The 23,138-nt window shown below is 43.5% G+C and overlaps 1 protein-coding gene across 5 annotated transcripts in view; it reads left to right on the top strand.

Moving 5' to 3' along the window:
* ABR (ABR activator of RhoGEF and GTPase) overlaps positions 1 to 23,138 on the top strand; it is a 392,053-nt gene that overhangs the window by 175,583 nt on the left and 193,332 nt on the right. The window contains exon 1 of one of the 5 annotated variants that reach the window (XM_073565388.1): positions 15,863 to 16,414. The exons of the other annotated variants lie outside the window; for them this stretch is intronic. Coding sequence (XP_073421489.1) covers positions 16,247 to 16,414 — 168 coding nt within the window. The 5' untranslated portion in view covers positions 15,863 to 16,246. Of the gene's footprint in view, positions 1 to 15,862; positions 16,415 to 23,138 lie in introns of those variants that run through there. 5 annotated transcript variants of the gene reach the window in all.

Here is a 23,138-nt window from a genome sequence, read left to right as displayed (position 1 = left end):
CCTGACCCTAACCCTTAACCAAACCATACTTAACCTTAACCCTAACCCTGACCCTAACCCTTAACCAAACCATACTTAACCCTGACCCTAACCCTGACCCTAACCCTGACCCTAACCCTTAACCAAACCATACTTAACCCTAACCCTGACCCTAACCCTAACCCTGACCCTAACCCTTAACCAAACCATACTTAACCCTAACCCTGACCCTAACCCTGACCCTAACCCTTAACCAAACCATACTTAACCCTAACCCTAACCCTGACCCTAACCCTTAACCAAACCATACTTAACCCTAACCCTGACCCTAACCCTTAACCAAACCATACTTAACCCTAACCCTAACCCTAACCCTGACCCTAACCCTTAACCAAACCATACTTAACCCTAACCCTAACCCTGACCCTAACCCTTAACCAAACCATACTTAACCCTAACCCTAACCCTGACCCTAACCCTTAACCAAACCATACTTAACCCTAACCCTAACCCTAACCCTGACCCTAACCCTTAACCAAACCATACTTAACCCTGACCCTAACCCTGACCCTAACCCTGACCCTAACCCTTAACCAAACCATACTTAACCCTAACCCTGACCCTAACCCTAACCCTGACCCTAACCCTTAACCAAACCATACTTAACCCTAACCCTGACCCTAACCCTAACCCTGACCCTAACCCTTAACCAAACCATACTTAACCCTAACCCTAACCCTGACCCTAACCCTTAACCAAACCATACTTAACCCTAACCCTGACCCTAACCCTTAACCAAACCATACTTAACCCTAACCCTGACCCTAACCCTTAACCAAACCATACTTAACCCTAACCCTGACCCTAACCCTGACCCTAACCCTTAACCAAACCATACTTAACCCTAACCCTAACCCTGACCCTAACCCTTAACCAAACCATACTTAACCCTAACCCTGACCCTAACCCTTAACCAAACCATACTTAACCCTAACCCTAACCCTGACCCTAACCCTTAACCAAACCATACTTAACCCTAACCCTGACCCTAACCCTTAACCAAACCATACTTGACCCTAACCCTGACCCTAACCCTGACCCTAACCCTTAACCAAACCATACTTAACCCTAACCCTGACCCTAACCCTGACCCTAACCCTTAACCAAACCATACTTAACCCTAACCCTGACCCTAACCCTAAACCCCCTTAACTAACCCTAACTTTACCCAAACCCCTAAATTCCATTGTCTAAACTAATGGTAAAAAAAAAAACACATGTGCAAAAAAATGCATACATAAGCATGCCAATGCGCACATATGCTCACCATAGACTTATAATGGGTGTCTTGCTGTAAAAAAACACGCGCGCATGCGTTTTTTTGAGGCAAATCGGACGCACAAAAAATGCAACAAGTTGCATTTTGTGCGCCCGAGCGCATACCGCAAAAAAACGCATGCGCGGTAAAACGCGTACAAACGCATGTGTATGCGCACATAAGCGCATCCCATGCAAAGTATAGGGAAAAAAAACGCATGCGCTATTTAGCGCTAAATTACCGCGAAAAAAAAACGCAAATGTGAAACCAGCCTTAGCACCCGAGCATGCTTGTACAACTCCTCCTTATCTGAGCATGATCACCCATCACTAATGGTGACCACAAACTAGAGACTTCTCATTATTATCTCAGAACGCCCCAACTACATGGTAATCAAAATCAGATTGGTGAGGGTCCTACACCCAACACTACCATCGATCAGCTGGTATAAGCTCTGGGTGTACAGATCCAGAACAGCCCAGCTCCGTGCACTGCAATAGCCACTGATAAGGAGCTCAGCTCTTATACTACTGGGAACAGAACAACACAGTAACTTTGACAATGTAAGGCCGTGTTCATACAGAGGTTTTGTGATGTATATTGGTGAAGCTTTGAGGTTTTTCAAACAGAAAATGTTTTCTGGTGGAGCTTTTACAGAGCGGTTTTAGATGAATTTTGTTTCCTGAAGTTTTCTTTGCAGCTTTTTGATTGGACAATGCCTAATTTAGAGACTTTTCCTTCAGGATCCACATCGAAGAAGTGGTATGCACTTTTTGTTCTTCCACCAAGGGTTTTGAAAACCTCTTCACGGAAAAAAAAATGTTCAAAAGACTCCTTCTATGAACAGCACAGTGGCTTTCCCACAGAAAGAAATTCGGTATGTGGCATTTTTTAAGGTGATTTTGAAGATTTGGTCCAAGAAACATTCCAGAAAAATGAACTGTGAACATAGCCAAATCTATGTGCACACAGAGGTTTTTAAGTGTTTTTTTTTCAAGCAGATCCTCTCCAAAAATCTAGAACATTTTTTCAATTTAGTTCTATGGGAAAGCCACTTGGGTGTTCATATAAGGTTATTTTTTGTGAAGAAATCTTGAAAAAAATCCGGGTATCCAAAGTAAGCGCATGTTACGGATCCTGAAGAAACCTTTCTAAAATAGTCACTGTCAAATCAAATCGCTGTAAAGAATGCTGCAGGAAAAAAAGCTCTTCCAAAAAGATTCAGGATAAGAAAATTTCCCCCAAAGGAGTAAAGTTCCCTGAGGCGGTTTCTGCTTGATAAACTCATGGATTTTGAACATACCTTTAGGGTAGGTGCACATGATCAGTAAACGCTGCGGGTTGGATGTTATGCACTTGTGCAACGTCCAACCTGCAGCGTCCAGCTGTAACAGCATAGTGGATGGGATTTCAAGAAATCCCATGTCCACTATGCGTCCACAGACACCCGCTGCTCACCCGCGGAGACGGATATGCGGTTCATCTTCCCAGACCGCAGCATGTCAATTTGTCTTGCAGAGACGCAAGAGAATTGTCACCAATAGAATGTATTGAACATGGTATAGTAGCTCTTTCTTTTGGGCTGTTCTGTTGATGGGCCATAGTCATGCTGATTGACAGTCTTCTCCCCTCTGCCTAACTGCAGGGAGCCGGCTGTCAATCAGCACGACGCCTTTAGTCATGCCTTGTCGACAGAGCAGCCCAGAAAGGAAGAGCTTCTCTGTTGACGTGGAGCCGCTGAATCATCAGCCGGAGCGGTCAGTGACCACTCTTGAGTCTGTGCCGGGAAGAACAGGCAAGTAGTTGCCTCTGCAACTACCTGCCTATTAGTTTTTAGGCTATAGTGAAAGAAATATAATAGTCCTAGACAATTACTTTAAGCCTGCTCAGTTGGAACTGGGTTGCATGAACTGGCCATCGGTCTCTGGAGCTGAGCTTGACCGTTTCATGGGAATATGAGGCGGTTCAGGTCACAAGACCCATGGCTGGTCCATGCATCTCCACCCTACACGGACCATGTTACATGGATGTCTGAATTCAGCCTTAGACATGGTTTACATGTTGAGGTGACACCACAGACGCACCCACAAATCCATAAAACATCGATGTTTCAGTTGCGATTTGGCCGCAGTGTGAATCCCGACTTAGATGTATTGAGATGGTGGTGAAAGCCCTAACTTATATGTCTGATGGGACAGCTGAAAGTCACGTGCTGAGATCAGTATATTTCATAATTACCTAAAATAATTCAATTAAATGACCATAAGATTGTTTGTTCTTGTGAGAATCTTCTGGGTGCAGATGACAACTGTCTTGTTGCTATGACTCCTCCATAGCTCGTGCAATCATTACATTACAAAGGCAATCGATGTGCAAGTTTCATTATCATATTGTCACCATAGCAACACCGACACTATGCCCACATTGTATGGCGGAGCTATTTTTGGGGGTTTTTTTTGCATTTCTAAGTGAATCGCTTGTTGAACCACTGGGTGGTGGCAGATAGTAACAAACATGGCAGGAAGGAGACGGGACTTTACAGGTAGAGAATAAATAAAATGTGCAAATGCCAAGTAACAAATGCCTTCTGCCACCTTTTATACAGATATTTTGAGTAGAATGGTGTATAATGGGGCGATTGGTACTAAACCATTTAGGCCGAGCATCTGAGCCTCAGCTCGGCAGGTGCCATGTTGTCACCAGATTGCGCCTGGTGTTTGGAGTCTCAGAATGCAGAGTGGAGCACCAGGGAGGCGCGAGCACTTCTCTGGTAAATTGTAATCGTACTTGTAGGGGGGACCTTGTTACTATATGTGTGGGGGGGGGGGGGCATGATGCTGTGTGTATGATTCCAGGGGAATGTGTTAGGGATATCATAGTGTGTGGGGGATATGGAGGGAGTCGTACTGTCAGTGGGGGTCATTATACTCTGTTGGCCATGATACTGTTTTTGGATGAAAATGGGCCATTCTGTGTGTGGGATGCTGTCTGGGCCATGATGCGGTGTGTGGGGGGCTGTGATAGCACCATACCGTATGTGAAAGGGCAGTGGAGGGCATACTGGGGCGAGGGGGCCAACATACTGTGTGGGGGGACTATGTGGGTCATTGTGCTGTGTATGGTAGGCTATAATGCCGCGTGTGAGGGACAATGATCCCCTGTGTTAGGGGCTGTGTGGACCAGGATACTGTGTAAGTACCTTATGGCCATCTAACTGTGTGGGGCATTATATTGTGTTCAGGGTCTATGGGAGGTATTATACTGTATTAAAGAACACTGAGGGAAAATCACTTTCAGGAATACTGTGGCATGTGTGTGGGAGCTATGGGGTCATAATACTGTGTTTGGGCCTGGTGGCATCATACTGTTGGGACATTGTGGTGACATCACACTTAATGTGTGGGGAAATTCCCTGTGGGGTTATCTTACAGTGTATATGGGTGATTTTTTTTTTTTTTTTTTTTTTGGGGGGGGGGGGGGGGTGTGTTCATACTTTTTGAGTGCCAAGAAAAGGGTACCCTAGTGGGTGAACGCATTAAAGTGCTTCAGTAGGGGCATAATTACGGCATGCATACCGCAAAAATGTCCCTCTCCCTTTTTAAAAATTGACAGGGTGCCCAGTTATCAGTAGCCGCTGTATCTCATACACTTCTGTTTATTTTTCCACCATAAAGGAGAACGTGTCCTTTTAGAAAAGCCTTCATGTTCTCTGGTCCTATTAGAGCAGAGCTGTAGACGAGGATGCTAAGATCCCTTCTCTGTAAAAAGCCTTTATTTTGCCATAAAAGGTATAGATTTGCCAACACAATATCATTCAGAACAAAGGATCAACATGTAAAACTTTAAAACAAATTATTTTGGCGCTCATCCCCTATAATGTGTCCTTTTGATCTCAACACTATTATTTTGCCTCTGTTCACATTGCTGCAATTACTTCTTATTTAATATATATAATGTTTTTGACAGATCCATTTTCATCTGATTGACCCTTCAGCCTTTCATTGCTGTTACTCAACATATAAACCCACTTCATATTCAGATGTCTGGCCCATTACACAAAAAGTGAGAAAGGGGCTCAAGGTGAAGACGCACAGACTGGAAAAAAACCCTTGAAATGGGTCTACTTTTGTTTCAGTGGTGTTTTTGCAGAAAAACTATTAAAATATAGGAGCGGACTTCATCAGGGGGTGAATTATACCCTATATCCCCGCACCCATCACCATTATCTTCCATTCCATTTTCTCAGGGTCTCCTTCCTACATCTAAATGAACGGTGGACTAAAGTTTTGTAGAAAAATCAATACCTTCCATCATAACCTTTCCGGGTGTATAAATAGTCTCCGCAGCATGGATTCCTATCAGATATGCACAGCAAGGTTTCCGCGGATAATTCCTACGTAATAGATGGAATTTGTTACCGGTAAGACAGTAATAACTTATGGTAAGTGTAAGAATTAGACCTAATAACCACACCGTAAAAGATCACATTACCGTGGGCTAGAATGTCTCGCCATGATACTTACCGTAATTGCTTTATATGGTGGCCATATACCATATATGGATCGGCAGAGATGAGGTGCACTTACACTGGCCAATTATTGGGAACGAGCTAGAGGAGCGGGTATGTATAACCTTTTTTTTTTTTTTGGTCCAAGGGCCACATCGTCATACCGAACCAATCCCAAGGGCCACAATGAAAATTCACATTTTGTATCTTTCGCGGTGATTGAAAGTATATATCGTAAAAGTTTCCACTGGAAATTCTACCTCTTGACTAAACCAGTCGGCTCACTAATTGTGCATTCACAGAGTTTTTTTTTTTTTAGCAAGGATTCAGAAATAGATTCTGCACCAAAATTCACATTATAAACATGGTACTTAAAATACTATTTGAATACGCTTCCAATTTTTTTTGTAATGGGAAAAAGCTTCTGTGGTGCAGAGTGCTGTTTCACAGTATTTTTAGCATACACCATTAAAATTAATAAGAAGCTATTTTTCTCTATTCCCTGTGACGGCACCACAAAGAGAGAGGATCCGCCCTTCAGGGACAGGAAACCTACAGATAAAAGGGCGGTACCTCTCCTCCGCACCAGTTGGTTTCCTGTCCCTGACGGGTGACCTACAAGGTTGCGTCAATACCTAGAGGCCACCAAGAGGTGTAGGAAGGAAGGTTCTCTCTTTGTGGGCCTAGAAAGGGACTCCAAGCATCCAAGAATACCCTGGCAAGGTGGATAAGGGATGCGATAGCCCTGGCCTATTCATCCAGTGGGAGCGTCATCCCGGAGGGGGTTGAAAGCTCATTTCACAAGTGCCATGGTGACCTCATGGGCAGAGAGGTCTGAGGTATTGATAGAACAAGTCTGTAAGGCAGCCACCTCGTCATCACCTTCAACCTTTTTTAAACACTATCAACTACACCTAGCCTCTGTGTGTCTGACTTAACCTATGGAAGAACGGTTCTTCAGGCTGTGGTCTCTCCCTAAGCTACCAGTCTCTGTAATTCTCTCCGTGGTGCTGTCATGGGGGATAGAGAAAAACGTAGTTACTTACCGATAACTGTATTTCTCAGAGCACATGACAGCACCCGCTTATTCCCTCCCATCACGTGTGCGGTGAGCACGTTTTACTCTTCGTAGAGTGTTTTGGTATAGGCACGATGTTTTCTTCTGATAAGCAGTATTATAATGTATATATTTCTGTTTTAACTAACCTGGAGACCCTCTGATGCCCTATAACCAACTGATGCGGGAGAGAGGTACCGCCCTTTTATCTGTAGGTTTCCTGTCCCCGTGGGGCGGATCCCCTCTCTCCGTGGTGTTGTCATGGGCTCTGAGAAATACCGTTATTGGTAAGTAACTATGTTTTTTTAAATGTATTTTGGAGCAAAATCCACTTTTAAATCCCCATCAAAAAGACTATACCCTAATGAGGAAAAAGTCCTGAACATACATGGGATTTGTTAGAGGTTTTGTGCTTACTGCCTTGCATGAGCTACGATGGAGCGAGCAGCAGACACGTTGGGCCACCTGTCTGTCTCATGCCCCTTATTAGAGACCCCATTCTGCTGATGTATGAGGCATCCAGAGATGTGCACACAGGGCTCAATTAGTACTCGCAAGTCCCTTCTCCTCTGCTCAGTGAGGATGGTCACATATAGTTAACTTGTCAAACCAGCATTTTTGTGACCATTTGGTTGGAAGCCGCACAGAATAGCATCGCGGGCCTGGTGTGGCCCCTGGCCAATCACTGTACTAAACTAGTGCTGTTCGGCTTCTGTGTAGATGATTGGCAGATGTTTAGCAACCGTGGGTCGGCCAGTGTTCGTTCACTCAGCATAAAGGAACGGCTGAGTTTTCCTCTTATTGTTCATCAAAGATTCTGTACTTTTGCAACTATTGGCCAACCAGGCAGGCCCCGGAAATGCCCATGCCACACCAGTGGGTGATGCCCACCAAGAGTCCTGTCGACTAGCTGGGGATAGTCCTACACCTCAGGAAGGGGGAGCTCGTGTTGGTACCAGCCGATTTGTGTTCCACTGTGTGACCTTATAGTCTTTAAAAAAAAAAAAAAAAAAAAAAAAGGCACTCCGCTGATAGACGGACCTCCCTCTTGTCCTGCCCTTTACTGATATATGGTATTCATTTACATAGTGGTAACATTTTATGTATTTATTTTTTTGGAGTGTTGGAGTAAAGCGGTGTACCTGGTGGAAACCTGCGGGGCTAGCCTACAAACTGCGCAAGTGATGCCCTTAGTTGGATTGAGCCCAGGTCCCCAGCGCTGCACAAGTGCTTACCTCTAAGTGTCTGGTCAGCAATTCCTAACTACCCACAGATCATATAAAGTGTCTCCTGTCTGGGATCTTGGATTTTATTGTATTTTTCAACAGACCTAATCATTTTCCTTGCCTCGTTTTCGTCTCCACTCATTGAAATAGTCAGTGTGCTTGTTAATAGAGACTGCCATCTTGTATGCCCGGCCAGGTTTAAAGGGAAAACAAGCAGGTTTTTAGACCTTAAAGTAACATAATCTTTATAAAGAGATGTTGATGATGCCCAGACCTTAATCCATTTCTTTGTTTTCTAGAAACCCATCTGTGACGGTTTATGCAAGTGAGCTCACAAGTGCCTGTACTTGCAGCTCTCCGGCCTCTCTCCATTTTTCTCCTCACCCTGCCTGCCTCCTGTCAGTTTGTGACCGGCCACTCTTTAGGACTTGTTGACTCTCCCGAGATCTTGCACAGGTGATGTAATTTTCAAGGGCGGCACATGTGCAGATCGATAGTCCGACTCTGGCAATGTCATCAGGACCTTACGGTGCATCAATCAAGCTAAAGAGGCTTTTGCTGGGCAGATGTCCCAGAAGTGCTCGGTCATGCCCAGAGCACTTAATGCCTCATTTACGTATGTCTTAAAGGGAATCTGTCACCCCTTTTTTGAGATATCATATAATGATATCATGCAATTGTGTGTCACATAAGGATTTTCTTAGTACTTTTGCTTCCCCCTGACCCCGCACCTTTCATGCATAAATACTTTTTTTATATCGGTTCAGATGTATGTAAACTGCCACGGTCCGGTCCGCTGGGCGGGGCTTATTCCCCCCCTCCCTGTCTTGCTCTACGCATTTCTTCTTGTGTACAGCAAAGACAGGGAGGGGGGAGCAGGTGAATAAGCCCCGCCCAGCGGACTGGACAGCGGCAGTTTACATACATCTGAAGCGATATAAAAAAGGTATTTATGCATGAAAGGTGCGGGGTCAGGGGGAAGCAGAAGTACTAAGAGAATCCTTATGAGACACACAATTGAATGATATCATTATATAATATCTCAAAAAAGGGGTGACAGATTCCCTTTAAAGTGCTAATCACTTGAAAATGTAGCCACAAATAGAAGATTTAGAGGTGTTGATAAATTTACATTTCAAAGCCAATATATTCGGAATCACATAGCACATGTCTAAAAGAGGCCCTCTAATTCAGACTGAAAATGTGACTGACGATGTCTGTAAAGCGCTGTGGTATTAATGCTGCTAGAAAAAAAATTAAGAATATATATGACAAATTCATAGTAAACCTTCCTCATTCTCTCATCATGGGCGATCTTTCCACTATTCTTCTTTACTGGTTCCTCTTTTTCCTTTTTGCCAAAAATAGCCACCATAGTCTGTGACTTTTCTATGAAGAGAATTCTTTTAGGTCAGAAACCTATATTCCCTCAACCAGCGCCCGTCATGTGCAAAGAATGACAAGCCACTGATATCTCCTGTGGTCCACCAGACATCATCGGGTTGCAAGGGGGGGTGTGCCTGTAAGTTTTAAGAACTTTTTCCATAGACTTTGGCAGCGGTTGTGTGACAAGTTAAAAAGGTATCAAAATGAATTAACCGTGCCAGGATTGGTCTTGAGGAGAGCACTAAGTAGTGGATGATACATTTGTGATGTAAATTCATATCTAGCCCAGCCCATGGACTTACACATCGTTATGTGGTGCAGAAATGTGAATCTTATGCAGAGGATAAGGTGTAAACCACTAATTTAACCACATTGATTAGAAATATTGAGATAATCTTCCCTGGAAGAATTGATTACTGGGGACAATATATGGTGGAGAGCCAGACGTCAGCTGTTCAGAGTCTGTGCACATGCCATTGCAGGGCTCCTCTCTGGCAGCCATTGAGTACCGATGTGGCTGAAAGTCCAGCATCCTGCGAATCGATTTGCTCAACTCTAGTTCTAATAGACCATTAATACATTTCTTTGAGAAGACAAGGGCAGGATAAAAGCATGCGCATGCTTGGAAGTGTTATGAAAGTTCCAGTCACTATAGTGCTGACAGAATGAGAAGGGAAATGAACTTCCCATTGAAGGAGCGGAAAAAGTGGTGGTTATTCGACATATTGGACTGGTTTGTGCATCAAAAGGCAGTTTTCATTTGTTAATAGGGTATATAGGCAACAAGACCATACTTTTTTACATCTTTTGTGTGAAAAATCAGGTATGCTTTAAGAGTTACCATTGTTTAAATGCCAAACAGAAGTACTCAACTCCAGACACAGGTCACACTGAACAGGCTGCAGAATCCACGCTGTTCTCCGTCGCTCCAACACACAGACTGCTCAGCTTTCCAAGCTGATCCATGCATTCTCAATTCAGAGAGAGACTCTGGCTTGCCTCTCACAGCTACAGCTCACAGTTTGGCTGGTCACTCACCAGCAGCACACGGCTCTAATACATCCAGCAGACTGACTCATCTAGTGAACACAGACCCTGCTTCTAGTAAAAAAAAAAAAAAGTCTAATAGCATCATTTATGCCTTTAGGGCTGTTGAGTACTCGGACCATAAATGTTGCACGTCTTAAACCGGATTTATTTTCCCCCATGCACACTAAATCTGACGTGCCTGATCTTCATCACCCCCAACATCATCTGTTGGCGAAGAGTCAGGAACCCCCATACATATTAGGCCCCACCAATATCCATGTGTTTGCCCACATTAGTCTAAAGTCTAATGTGTATGGGGCCATTAGACCTCACTTACGTGTTGTATCCGGTTTTTTTTTCACTAACAGACCATGTACCCCATATACCCATTATAATCGATGGTGTTTTTCACATGTTCATGTTTTTTTTTTTTCACAGACTGTGTCCATGCAAAACTCACACAGACATTTTTCCGACAGCACAGATGACAAAGGCCAATACAAATCCATAAAAACGCATACAGCACGGACGTCATCTATGTACAGTCCGTATTCATCATTGCAAAGGATAGGAGAAGATTTGTCATTTATTTCTTTATTCATGTGTGAAAAACGCACGGACCAAATACTGATGACACCAGTACATTTTTTTTTTTTTCCCCGTACACATTTAAATCTGCATGTGTGAATGAGGCCTTAGACTGTTTGTGACGTGTTGTAGTAAATCTATTTGTGGCAAACTCTTGCCTATATTTCATGGCTTCTCGGAACAATACATTTACGCTGGGGTTTTTCTTTTGGTTTAGGTGTGAAAAGCTTTTTAGATGTTCGTTGTACATCTACCACAATAAACCTGAAAGCTTTATATTTTAATAATTTTTTTTTCAAATATTCATAACTTTTTGAAACTGTATATGTCTAGTTTATGCTTATCACAAGGTCTCAATGATTAAAAAAGTAAATGTTGTTTTCCAGAGATTAACGTCTGATGTGTATTAAAAGTGGCAATCTTATCTGATAATTATATTTCTGCTGCGTTTTTCCAATGCATATTTTATGTAGCTTTATATGCTTTGTTTATTGCAGAAACTTTGGCATTCTGCACTTAAAAGCACAATTGCATTTTTAATAGTTTTTGTATGTAGTTTTTCAGGCTCCACATAGATCTTAATGGGGGGAAAAAACACATAGAAAACATACAGTTCATCAGCAACTTTAAAGGGAATCTGTCACCAGATTTTTCCTACCGCATCTGAGAGCAGCATAATGTAGGGAAAGAGACCCTGATTCCTGTGATGCAGCACTTGCGATACAATCAGTTTTTACATGTAGCAGAGCTCAGAAAGCAAACTCCATCCAATTCCCTGATTATCAGCTTTCTGTGTACTTTGTATTTTGAACCCAATTGGTAATATCCAGATGTCAATTTATATGTAAATTTCGAGGAAGACTAACATAGAGAATAGTTTTAGGAAAAGATGAACCGGTATTGTTATATAGAAGGGATTTACTAAAATACAGTAGATACGGTATGTCGAAAGAGAAAACAGGTAGATTCTATTGGAATCACTCCTACTTGTAGGAAGATGTCCACCCTTTATTATACCATTATTACCATTTATAGCTAGGGGTACAGTTAGGTCCGTATATATTTGGACAGAGACAACATTTTTCTAATTTTGGTTCTAGACATTACCACAATGAATTTTGAACAAAACAATTCAGACTTTCAGCTTTCATTTGAGGGTATCCGCATTAAAATTGGATGAAGGGTTTAGGAGTTTCAGCTCCTTAACATGTGCCACCCTGTTTTTAAAAGGACCAAAAGTAATTGGACAGATTAAATAATTGTAAATAAGGCTGGTTTCACATTAGCGTTTTTGTGCGCAGCTCATCGTGCGCACCTATGTTTAACATAACGTGCGCATGGTCTTGCGCACACTTGCGTTTTTGTGCGCATGCGTTTTTTTTGTCTTTCGCGCCAGACGCAACATGTTGTATTTTTTGGTCCGCCCTGTCTCGGCAAAAAAACGCTTGCGCACGGAATGCGCAAAAACAACACATTGAAGTCTATGGGAACGCATGCATGCGCATGGTCTTGCGCACGCTTGCTTTTTTTGCGCATGCGTTTTTGAGGTAAACAAGTCTGGAATGTGGTCTAGACAATGGAAAAAAATATCACACCTAAAAACGCATGCACACAAAAAACGCAAACGCATGCAAAAACGCATGTAAAACGCAAGCAACGCTGTGTTTTTGACGCATCAGTGTATGCATGACGCTAAAAAACGCGTGTTTGTTTTGCGTTTTTCATGCGCACGATGCGCTGCGCAAAAAAAGCTAATGTGAAACTAGCCTAAAATGTTCATTTCTAGTACTTGGTTGAAAACCCTTTGTTGGCAATGACTGCCTGAAGTCTTGAACTCATGGACATCGCCAGACGCTGTGTTTCCTCCTTTTTGATGCTCTGCCAGGCCTTCACTGCGGTGGTTTCCAGTTGCTGTTTGTTTGTGGGCCTTTCTGTCTGAAGTTTAGTCTTTAACAAGTGAAATGCATGCTCAATTAGGTTGAGATCAGGTGACTGACTTGGCCATTCAAGAATATTCCACTTCTTTGCTTTAATAAACTCCTGGGTTGCTTTGGCTTTATGTTTTGGGCCATTGTCTATCTGTAGTATGAAATGACGACCAATCAGTTTGGCTGCATTTGGCCGGATCTGAGCACACAGTATGGCTCTGAATACCTCAGAATTAATTCGGCTGCTTCTGTCCTGTGTCACATCATCACTAAACACTAGTGACCCAGTGCCACTGGCAGCCATGCATGCCCAAGCAATCACATTGCTTCCGCCGTGTTTTACAGATGATGTGGTATGCTTTGGATCATGAGCTGTACCACGCCTTCGCCATACTTTTCTCTTTCCATCATACTGGTAGAGGTTGATCTTGGTTTCATCTGTCCAAAGAATGTTCTTCCAGGACTGTGCTGGGTTTTTTAGATGTTTTTTTTAGCAAAGTCCAGTCTAGCCTTTTGATTCTTGATGCTTATGAGTGGCTTGCACCGTGCAGTGAACCCTCTGTATTTACTTTCATGCAGTCTTCTCTTTATGGTAGATTTGGATATTGATACGCCTACCTCCTGGAGAGTGTTGTTCACTTGGTTGGCTGTTGTGAAGGGGTTTCTCTTCACCATGGAGATTATTCTGCGATCATCCTCCACTGTTGTCTTCCGTGGGCACCCAGGTCTTTTTGCATTGATGAGTTCACCAGTGCTTTCTTTCTCAGGATGTACCAAACTGTAGATTTTGCCACTCCTAATGTTACAAAACAATCACTGACCTCAGGGAGACCAGTCAAAGAAAACACTGCGGCAGCCGGCAAAGGCGCTCAATCAGTGAAATCCTAGGTGCATTGCTCCCTGGGAAATACGAATATGCAAATAAAGTCCTTGGAGCCTCATTTACAAGTCTCAAACACGGGACTAGCCAGATCTTCCTCCAGGAAAGGACCCAGCCAAGGAGTGGCTCCTTTCGGAAACCACCATTACCACCATATTAAGTGGCCCTTTAAGTCAATATCCAGCTCTTTACGAGTTTACAGATATGACAAGGGAAATACCAAGGCCAGGTATCCATCCACAGACAGCTGTTTCGGGGTGTTGCCCCTCATCAGTGTGGAGTAGGATTCTGGCTAGGTGGGAGCAATGCCTAGTAGACCAAGTAGGCTCCTAATGTTGTAGCAATTTCTCGGATGGGTTTTTTTAATCTTTTTGCAGCTTAAGGATGGCTTGTTTCAGCTGCATGGAGAGCTCCTTTGACCGCATGTTACCTTCACAGCGAAACCTTCCAAATGCAAGCACCACACCTCAAATCAACTCCGGGCCTTTTATCTGCTTAATTGAGAATGACATAACGAAGGGATTGCCCACACCTGTCCATGAAATAGCCTTGGAGTCAATTGTCCAATTACTTTTGGTCCCTTTAAAATCAGGGTGGCACATGTTAAGGAGCTGAAACTCTTAACTAAACCCTTCATCCAATTTTAATGTGGATACCCTCAAATGAAAGCTGAAAGTCTGAACTTCAACTGCATCTGAATTGTTTTGTTTAAAATTCATTGTGGTAATGTCTAGAACCAAAATTAGAAAAATGTTGTCTCTGTCCAAATATATATGAACCTAACTTTATTATCTCCCCTCTGAGGATCCCGTCTGTAGACAATAGAGTCCTTCATAAGGGTTCATTCACAGGGTGTGGTCTATGGTTTTTGAGCTTTTTGTGGGATGGAGGTGGAATTTACTTTTTAAACCATTAAAACAATATTATTTTGCATCAATTTTTAAAAATACACCTGCAGATAAGAGGATTGAAACACGTCTCCTGATGTATCCATTCTTTTTATGAGGCAGACCAAGTCCAAAGGATGAATGTTTGGAATCAGAAAGACTTTGTCAGGCTGCTTTTATTGACTGACACTAAAGTTTAGTTAACTGTCTAATTTTGCAGACTGTTTATTGTAGGAACAATTAAAACTAATTTTGCGTCAGTTTTGCAAAAATTACAATAACTGTTATTTTTCTGATAGCTTCTGCGAACAGACTGTATCTTCCTGCCATCTCCTGACATCAGACTGTGCGTCTTCCTGACAGCTTCGAGATCCGACTTTCTTCCCGACAGCTCCTGAGGTCCGACTGTCTTCCTAACAGTTCCAGATCCAATTGTCTTCCTGACAGCTCCCGAGATCCGACTGTGCGTCTTCCTGACAGCTCCCGAGATCCGACTGTGCGTCTTCCTGACAGCTCCCAGGATTAGTCTCTGAATCTGGTGGATCAGGGACTTAGTCCATGTGCACACATTGAGTATTTGGTCAGTATTTTACCCCAGTATGTACAAGTCAAAACCAGGAGTTGAACGGTTAGAGGAAAAGTATAATAGAAACACGTCACCACTTCTGTATTTATCACCCACTCCTGGTTTTGGCTTACAAATACTGGGGTGGAAAATGCACCAAATACTCAATGTGTGCATGTGGCCTTATACCTCCATCCTCTGTTATAGTTTTGGGTGACTCCATTCGGAAAAGACCGATCATACAGTTCCTTATTAATTCATGTCCCGTAATCGCCTTTGGTGTGTAGTTTCCATACAGAGATTATGGGGCCACCTCTCCTACAGCTCCTGTTTGCCCCATTGTGTAGCTGCTGCCATTCCGCCTGGTGCAGCAGAACATGAGACCCATCTTTCCACCTCCCTGTTAATGCTCTGTGGGAAGTGATGGGTTACTGTGAGGCTGGTGGAGACACAGCTGCCCCGCCTGTGAAGGCCTGCCCTACAGACAGCCTGCCCTACAGACAGCGCTTCCTGTGTGCTGAGACGCCAGTTCAAACACAGCAGGGAAAGTTCAATGAGCAAGAAGACAGCCGACCTCTCCAGAAGAGCCTGGCTGTGCAGCGTGAGAGCAGCTCTGACCAAAGGAGGCCAAGGAGCATGAAAAAGGAAGAAGTGTTTGAGGAAGTGGCAGAAATTCCCCGGATCCCCCTCCTTTCATCTCGCTGAATGGTAGAAGTGAAATTTCCACAGCGCTGGGAGACTAGAAGATCAGATCTGAGATGATGAATAGGTCCACAGGGGCCACAGCTGATTGACGGTGGGTTTCAGTCTCTGCGGTAAAGATGTGCAGCAGACAAGCATGACACGTACTGTACCCGCCTGTCTTATTGGCTTGGAAAAATTTGGCATAGGACCTTATGGAGAACAATCTACCAGCTGTCATACCAGGAATGGAGGAGGAAGAGGAGGTAATAAGGTTCCTTGACCGCGTTCTTGAGGATGAAGTCATTTTTTATTTCGAGGATGGCGAATGCCAGACCCCTACGACACCTGACCGGCCAACTGCTTTCCCTGAAACTCCAAAGGTACGTTCAGACCTCGAGTTGGCCCCATGCCACTTGGTAAAGGTGTTTTATAAAATGAATCTATTGATGTTTTGTTTGTAACTTTGTATGTAACTTTTTTATGGTTCTTACTGTTCCTGGTCCTGTGGCTGTGAATAGTTTTTAGCCCTTTGGATTGTGGCAGGTGGTGGGATATCGGCGGATGGGGAAGCTCATGTTCTGCACCTGGGCTCTTGACATAAGCTGGATTACCTAATCCTCTCCTGTATTGGCACCTTGGGCAGCACACCCGTCACACCTTCTTACACCAGGTGAGGAGGAGGAGGGGTGAGCTGTCAGCACCCTATAACCCAGCCTTGTGTGACTGCGCAGACCGGCAGAGTAATTAGATCACATAATCTCGACAGTGGGTGGAGATCGTGTATACAATGCCAAAATAAGTAAACCATAGGGGGTGGTATCAGCCAGAAACGTCACTGTAATCTAGATACTATTTTATCGTCATACTTTACTCTGCCCTTTAAACCTTTTTTTTTTTTTTCACAGACTAGAAAGAGTTACGCTATAACAACACTTTTGACAAAGTCAAGACACAATGTTATTCTCAGGCTGTGCATTGTAAGATACTGGGAATAAACCTCTTTTGCCTAAAATAAGAAGTACTGTATTGGTCCATAGGCCTCATGCTCACAGCCCCATACAGCAGAAGGTGTGCCTATGGGTCTGTGTGTTGCTGATTGGGTCCTTGATGAGGTACCTTATTATCCCCTAAAATCAGTTCACCTGTAGGAGGCTACAGGTGATGTGTGCGATTGAGTTCTGTATAGTTATTTTCTCGCTAAATACATTCATCCAACCTCTATCATTCATCTTTGCAGCATATATAATGGTATTTAACTATTTCCAGCAACTTCACTGAATCCTGCATGTGTCCAACCTCTATCATTCATCTTTGCAGCATATATAATGGTATATAGTTATTTCAACTCACCCTGCTTGTCCCCTTATGCTATTGAGGTCAAGTAACTTTTCAAAGTGGTTTATGATCCATGTAGGCCTGGACACTTGTTTATCTGCTAAATACATTTATTGTGTCCTGCTGTCCTAACTTAGTTTGATTGCTAACGAGTAAGGAAAGAAAAAAAAAAAAAGGAAGATCTTAGAACTGGTCTTCTATAAATTCAGCCTGGGGATGCATTTATGCAGGGGGGCATTTATGTACATGTATCAAAGTACGCTGGCAGTTAATTCATGGCAGTTAGACAGGGCAGGAGACAGGTAAGACAAATAAATAAATCTATTCCCTGTACATTTTGGCTACCGTAAATATTTACCATATGCATTTGTATAATTTATATCCTGGCCGCGGCATTTACACACGTCCACCGCCCTGGCACTAACTCTCTACACTCCGTCCATATTGGCCCCTCACTCCTTTCCTCTCCTATGTATAGCACTCACGCTCTCTTCACATTGCTAAACAGCACTGATCCATTCAGTCCCACCATTCAACATTAGAGACGCTCTCACAAATCACTTAACCATCTGCTCACTCTTTCTATCCTCTTTCTCCTTGTCGCAGGAGACATTGCGCCCAATCCTGGTCCCCCATGTTATAGAAAGGCACACACCCCAACTGCTACACTCAGAATCTTATTAATATTCCCTGCATGCCATCTGTCTCTCTTAATTGTGCCCTTTGGAATTCTCGCTCAGTGTGTAACAAACTCTCCTTCATTCATGACTTTTTCCTTTCTAATTCTCTTAACCTTCTGGCTCTTACTGAAACCTGGATCCAGCAGTCAGACATTACCGCTGCTGCTGCGCTTTCATATGGTGGCCTACACTTCTCTCATACCCCAAGATTAGACAATAGAGCAGGTGGAGGCGTTGGTCTGCTCCTATCACCAAAAATATACCTTTCAGGTTATCCCTCAAGTACCCTCACTTGTCTTCCCTTCTTTTGAGGTCCATGCTGTCAGACTCTACACCCCCTTCTCCATGCGAGTGGCGGTGGTATATCGTCCTCCCGGCCCCTCCCATCAGTTCCTGGATCATTTTGCCACTTGGCTTCCACATTTTTTCTTCTGTGACATCCCTACCCTCATCATGGGCGATTTCAACATCCCCATTGCTCTTCCCCTCTCCCCATATGCTACTCACCTTTTATCTCTAACCTCCTCGTTTGGCCATTTGCAGCTTACTAATTCTCCAACGCATGAAGACGGGAACTCCCTCGACTTGGTCTTCTCTCGGCTTTGTGCAGTGGATGATTTTGCAAACTCCCCTCTCCCGCGCTCTGACCACAACCTTCTTTCATTCTCTATCAAGAACTGCCAGGCTGCTCAGGTCACCCCCACTGTCCATATTTATAGAAACATACAGGCAATTAACACCCAGAAACTTATGAAGAACTTGCAGTCATCATTGGCCCCTATCTCCTCCCTCTCCTGTCCTGATTCTGCATTGAAGCTTACAGTGAAACACTTCAAAGTGCCTTGGATGAATTTGCACCTCCTATAAATAGAACACCACAACACAGACGGCGACAACCCTGGCACACCCTGCAAACACATTTCCTGCAGCGGTGCTCCAGGTGCGTCGTACATCTGTGGAGAAAATCCAACCTACCCGAAGATTTCATCCATTATAAGTTTATGCTTCGAACATACAACACTGCCCTTCACCTCTCAAAACAAAACCTATTTCAACACCCTCATCACCTCACTGTCCAATAACCCTAAACGTCTTTGACACTTTTCATTCTCTACTCAACCCAAGAGTACAGGCCCCTACCACGGAGCTCCGAGCTGACGATCTGGCCAATCACTTCAAAGAAAAAATTGACCAGATCCGACAGGAAATTATCTCCCAATCACCTCATACCATGCACTGTCCTCCCTCCCCCACTGCATCTAGCTCACTCTCTGATTTTGAACCAGTCACAGAAGAAGTAGTAAGCAGGCTCCTTGCATCTTCTCGCCCATCCACTTGCACCAGTGACCCATTTCCGTCACATCTACTCCAGCCCCTTTCCCCTGCTGTCACCCCTCACTTAACTAAAATATTTAACTTCTCTCTCTCTCTTCTGGTATCTTTCTCTCCTCATTTAAGCATGCCATCATACATCCACTACTTAAAAAACCATCCCTTGACCAAAACTGTGCCGCTAACTATAGACCTGTCTCTAATCTTCCCTTCATCTCTAAACTCCTGGAACGCCAGGTCCACTCCCGTCTTATCTGCTGTATCTTTGATAACTCTCTTCTCGACCCTCTCCAATCCGGTTTCCGCTCTTTACACTCTACTGAAACTGCCCTCACTAAAGTCTCTAATGATCTACAGCTAAATCTAATGGTCATTACTCCATGCTAATTCTCTTGGATCTCTCTGCAGCATTCGACAATGTGGATCATCAGCTCCTCCTCACTATGCTCCGTTCCATTGGCCTCAAGGACACCGTTCTCTCCTGTTTCTCCTCCTATCTCTCTGACCGCTCCTTTACTGTATCTTTTGCTGGCTCCTACTCCTCTCATCTTCCCCTTACTGTTGGGGTTCCTCAAGCATCGGTTCTAGGCCCCCTCCTCTTCTCCTCTTCTCCTTGTACACTGCCCCTATTAGTCAAACAATCAGCAGATTTGGTTTCCAGTACCATCTCTATGATGACACCCAATTATACCCTTCTTCTCCTGACATCACGCCAGCCTTTCTAGAAAACACCAGCGATTGTCTAAACGCTGTGTCTAACATCACGTTTCACTATATCTGAAACTGAACCTGTCAAAGACTGAACTCCTTTTGTTTCGTCTCGCTACTAATGTACCTGTACCCGACATTGCCATTTCCGTGTGTGGTTCCACTATTACTCCCCAGCAACATGCCCGCTGTCTTGGGGTCATGCTTGACTCCGAACTTTCCTTTGTCCCCCACATACGATCACTGGCTCGCTCTTGTTATCTGCACCTCAAAAACATTTCTAGAATTCGACCTTTTCTTACTTTTGACTCCGCAAAAACTCTTACTGTTTCTCTTATTCATTCTCGTCTCGACTATTGTAACTCTCTTCTGATTGGTCTCCCTCTTACCAAACTCTCCCCTCTCCAATCTGTCTTGAATGCTGCTGCCAGGATCATATTCCTCGCCAATCGTTACACCGATGCCTCTACCTTGTGTCAGTCATTACTCTGGCTACCCATCCATCCAGAATCCAGTACAAACTTATTACCCTCACCCACAAAGCTCTTCATGGCTCAGCACCACCCTACATCTCCTCCCTTGTTTCAGTATACCACCCTACCCGCGCCCTCCGTTCTGCTGATGACCTGAGGTTAGCATCCTCAATAATCAGAACCTCCCACTCCCGTCTCCAAGACTTTACACGTGCTGTGCCAATTCTTTGGAATGCACTTCCCAGGTCAATACGATTAGTCCCCAATCCCCACAATTTTAAGCGTGCCCTGAAAACTCATTTATTCAGATTGGCCTACCGCCTCAACACATTAACCTAATCTATCCCTGTGTGGCACAGCCAAAAGTTTTACCATAACCACGTTCCCCGCATCATGTTCCCACATGCTTTATGCATCCATTAGCCCTCTGCGTCTGTACTGTTACACACTTAACATTATGGCTGGTCCATACAATCAGGGCAACTGTTACCACCCACCTTTCGTGTCTCCCTTTTTTTCCTCATAGACTGTAAGCTTGCGAGCAAGGCCCTCATTCCTCTTGGTACTTGTTATAATCTATGTGATTATTGTTATGCTGTAATGTCTATCGTCTGTACAAATCCCCTCTGAAATGTAAAGTGCTGCGGAATATGTCAGCGCTATAGAAATAAAATTTATTATTATTATTATTCATCACCTGTCCCAGGGAAATGAAATAAACATATGATCGGGGGGGGGTGAGATCAGGGGAGTTCAAAACCACTATGGGAATAGAGCCATTGGGGTATGTCCATCAACACTGGTGTGTTGTAAGCTAGTCTTTATCCAGAGTCTGTCTCAGGCCACGTTCACATGTTCAGTATTTGGTCAGTATTTTACCTCAGTATTTGTAAGCCAACACCAGGAGTGGGTGATAAATACAGAAGTGGTGACGGGTTTCTATTATACTTTCCCTCTGATTGTTCCACTTCTTATTTTGACTTACAAATACTGAGGTAAAATATTGACCAAATACTGAACGTGTCATTAGGCTGTGTTCAGACATCTGATTTTCTCACGCTTAATAAAAAAAGGACCTCAGTATTTAGTCAGAGTTTGGTCCCACCTTCTCCTATGTGAGTCTGTGAAATTCTGACTGTATTTGGATGGCATTCAATTGCAGGCCAATTTTTTTTTTTTCCCCACAGACGCACAGACTTGCATTGCCAATTTTATTATGTCTCTTGGATAAAAATTGGACATGTCTTCTAGATTTTCTGCCAGCTGCAAAAAAAATCACGGACATGAGAATGTACGAGTGCTGTCCATAAAAATTAAATATCTGAATGAGGCCTTGGTAAAATGCACCAGTTTCAGTAGGACGCCTCTCCATGAGTTTGGCACATCTTTCTGCTGAGTCAGAAAGTGCACTCTGGTCATGGACTACGGTACAGTTCTGCTATCATTTACTTTTGTGGTGTAAATTATAGTATAAGTATTTGTCATGCCCCTTCAGCTAATCTCCGCCTGCTTGTCAATTAATTGGAATAAAGACTTGTGACTTTTTGCTTCCAGTTTTGTAGCATAAAATGTTCGATGTATCTGCCCCATAGTGCGCAGCCAGGTCCACAACTGAGTGCAAATGAGACGTTAGGCGCCCCAATATCATGATCTTGGGGGTCCCTATGTTGTGACCCCAGGTGATCATGCATTACTCTGGATAGGTGAGAATTTCAGGTAGTGGGGAAAACCCAATTAACATGACCCGAAAATCTGCAGCAAAGTGTAATGTAATGCAAGCGGACAGAGGGGTACAATAAGTCGCTGCAAAACAAAAAAGTGGGTATTGTGAAATCCTGCAGAATCTGCTTGTGTCATATGCAAATATTGCTGCCAATTTATAGCTCATATGTGCAGTGTGAACATAGTCGTAAGCATGGATTTAAAAAACGGGGGTATTTTTGATTGCATTGCTCACATTGTAAAGGTTTCCTGATTAGACATGGAGATAGATAGATAGAGATATATATATATATATATATATATATATATATATATATAATATTTGTACTCCCAAGTGTATTAGTAGATGTAAAGGTCGGCTCCTGCGTCCACCATTCTGCCCAGATGGATGCATTATTAATCATGTCTGATCATGCAGTGACCTCAGTGCAGCCGGACTGTGTGAATGGGCTGCTTACAATGAAATCCTTCTTGTTTTGGTCCTTTCTGCCAGTGAGACGGTTGGGGATGACGTCTCCCATTCTCTTCCTGTACACACCATGTGGCTTCCATTTTCCGGTCAGTGTAGCTCATCTCATAACTGCAGTCTTAAAAGGTTCTTTACTATGTATTTCCCTGGGGTTATGAACTTAGAAAGCGGCTGTTATACACTGACCAGCCTGTAAAATGAAAAGGAAACCCTCACGGCATAATATTGCCAGGAGCCGTCTCTGGAGCGGCAATACGTTGTAGCCCTTTATTGTGTATATTCCATACCAGCAGATCTCTCATGGTCTCTCCCATTCCTGATTGGCAATGCTTACTATTGAAAATAGAATTATTTAAAAATAAATCTTTTTGCACTGTGAATGTGC

Source organism: Dendrobates tinctorius, unplaced genomic scaffold (genome assembly GCF_039654945.1).
Source record: "Dendrobates tinctorius isolate UK_male_01 unplaced genomic scaffold, ASM3965494v1 ptg000016l, whole genome shotgun sequence".
In the NCBI taxonomy this organism is placed as follows: domain Eukaryota; kingdom Metazoa; phylum Chordata; class Amphibia; order Anura; family Dendrobatidae; genus Dendrobates; species Dendrobates tinctorius.
Note: the sequence above shows the minus strand (reverse complement) of the source record. Positions and strands in the feature narration are given on the sequence as shown.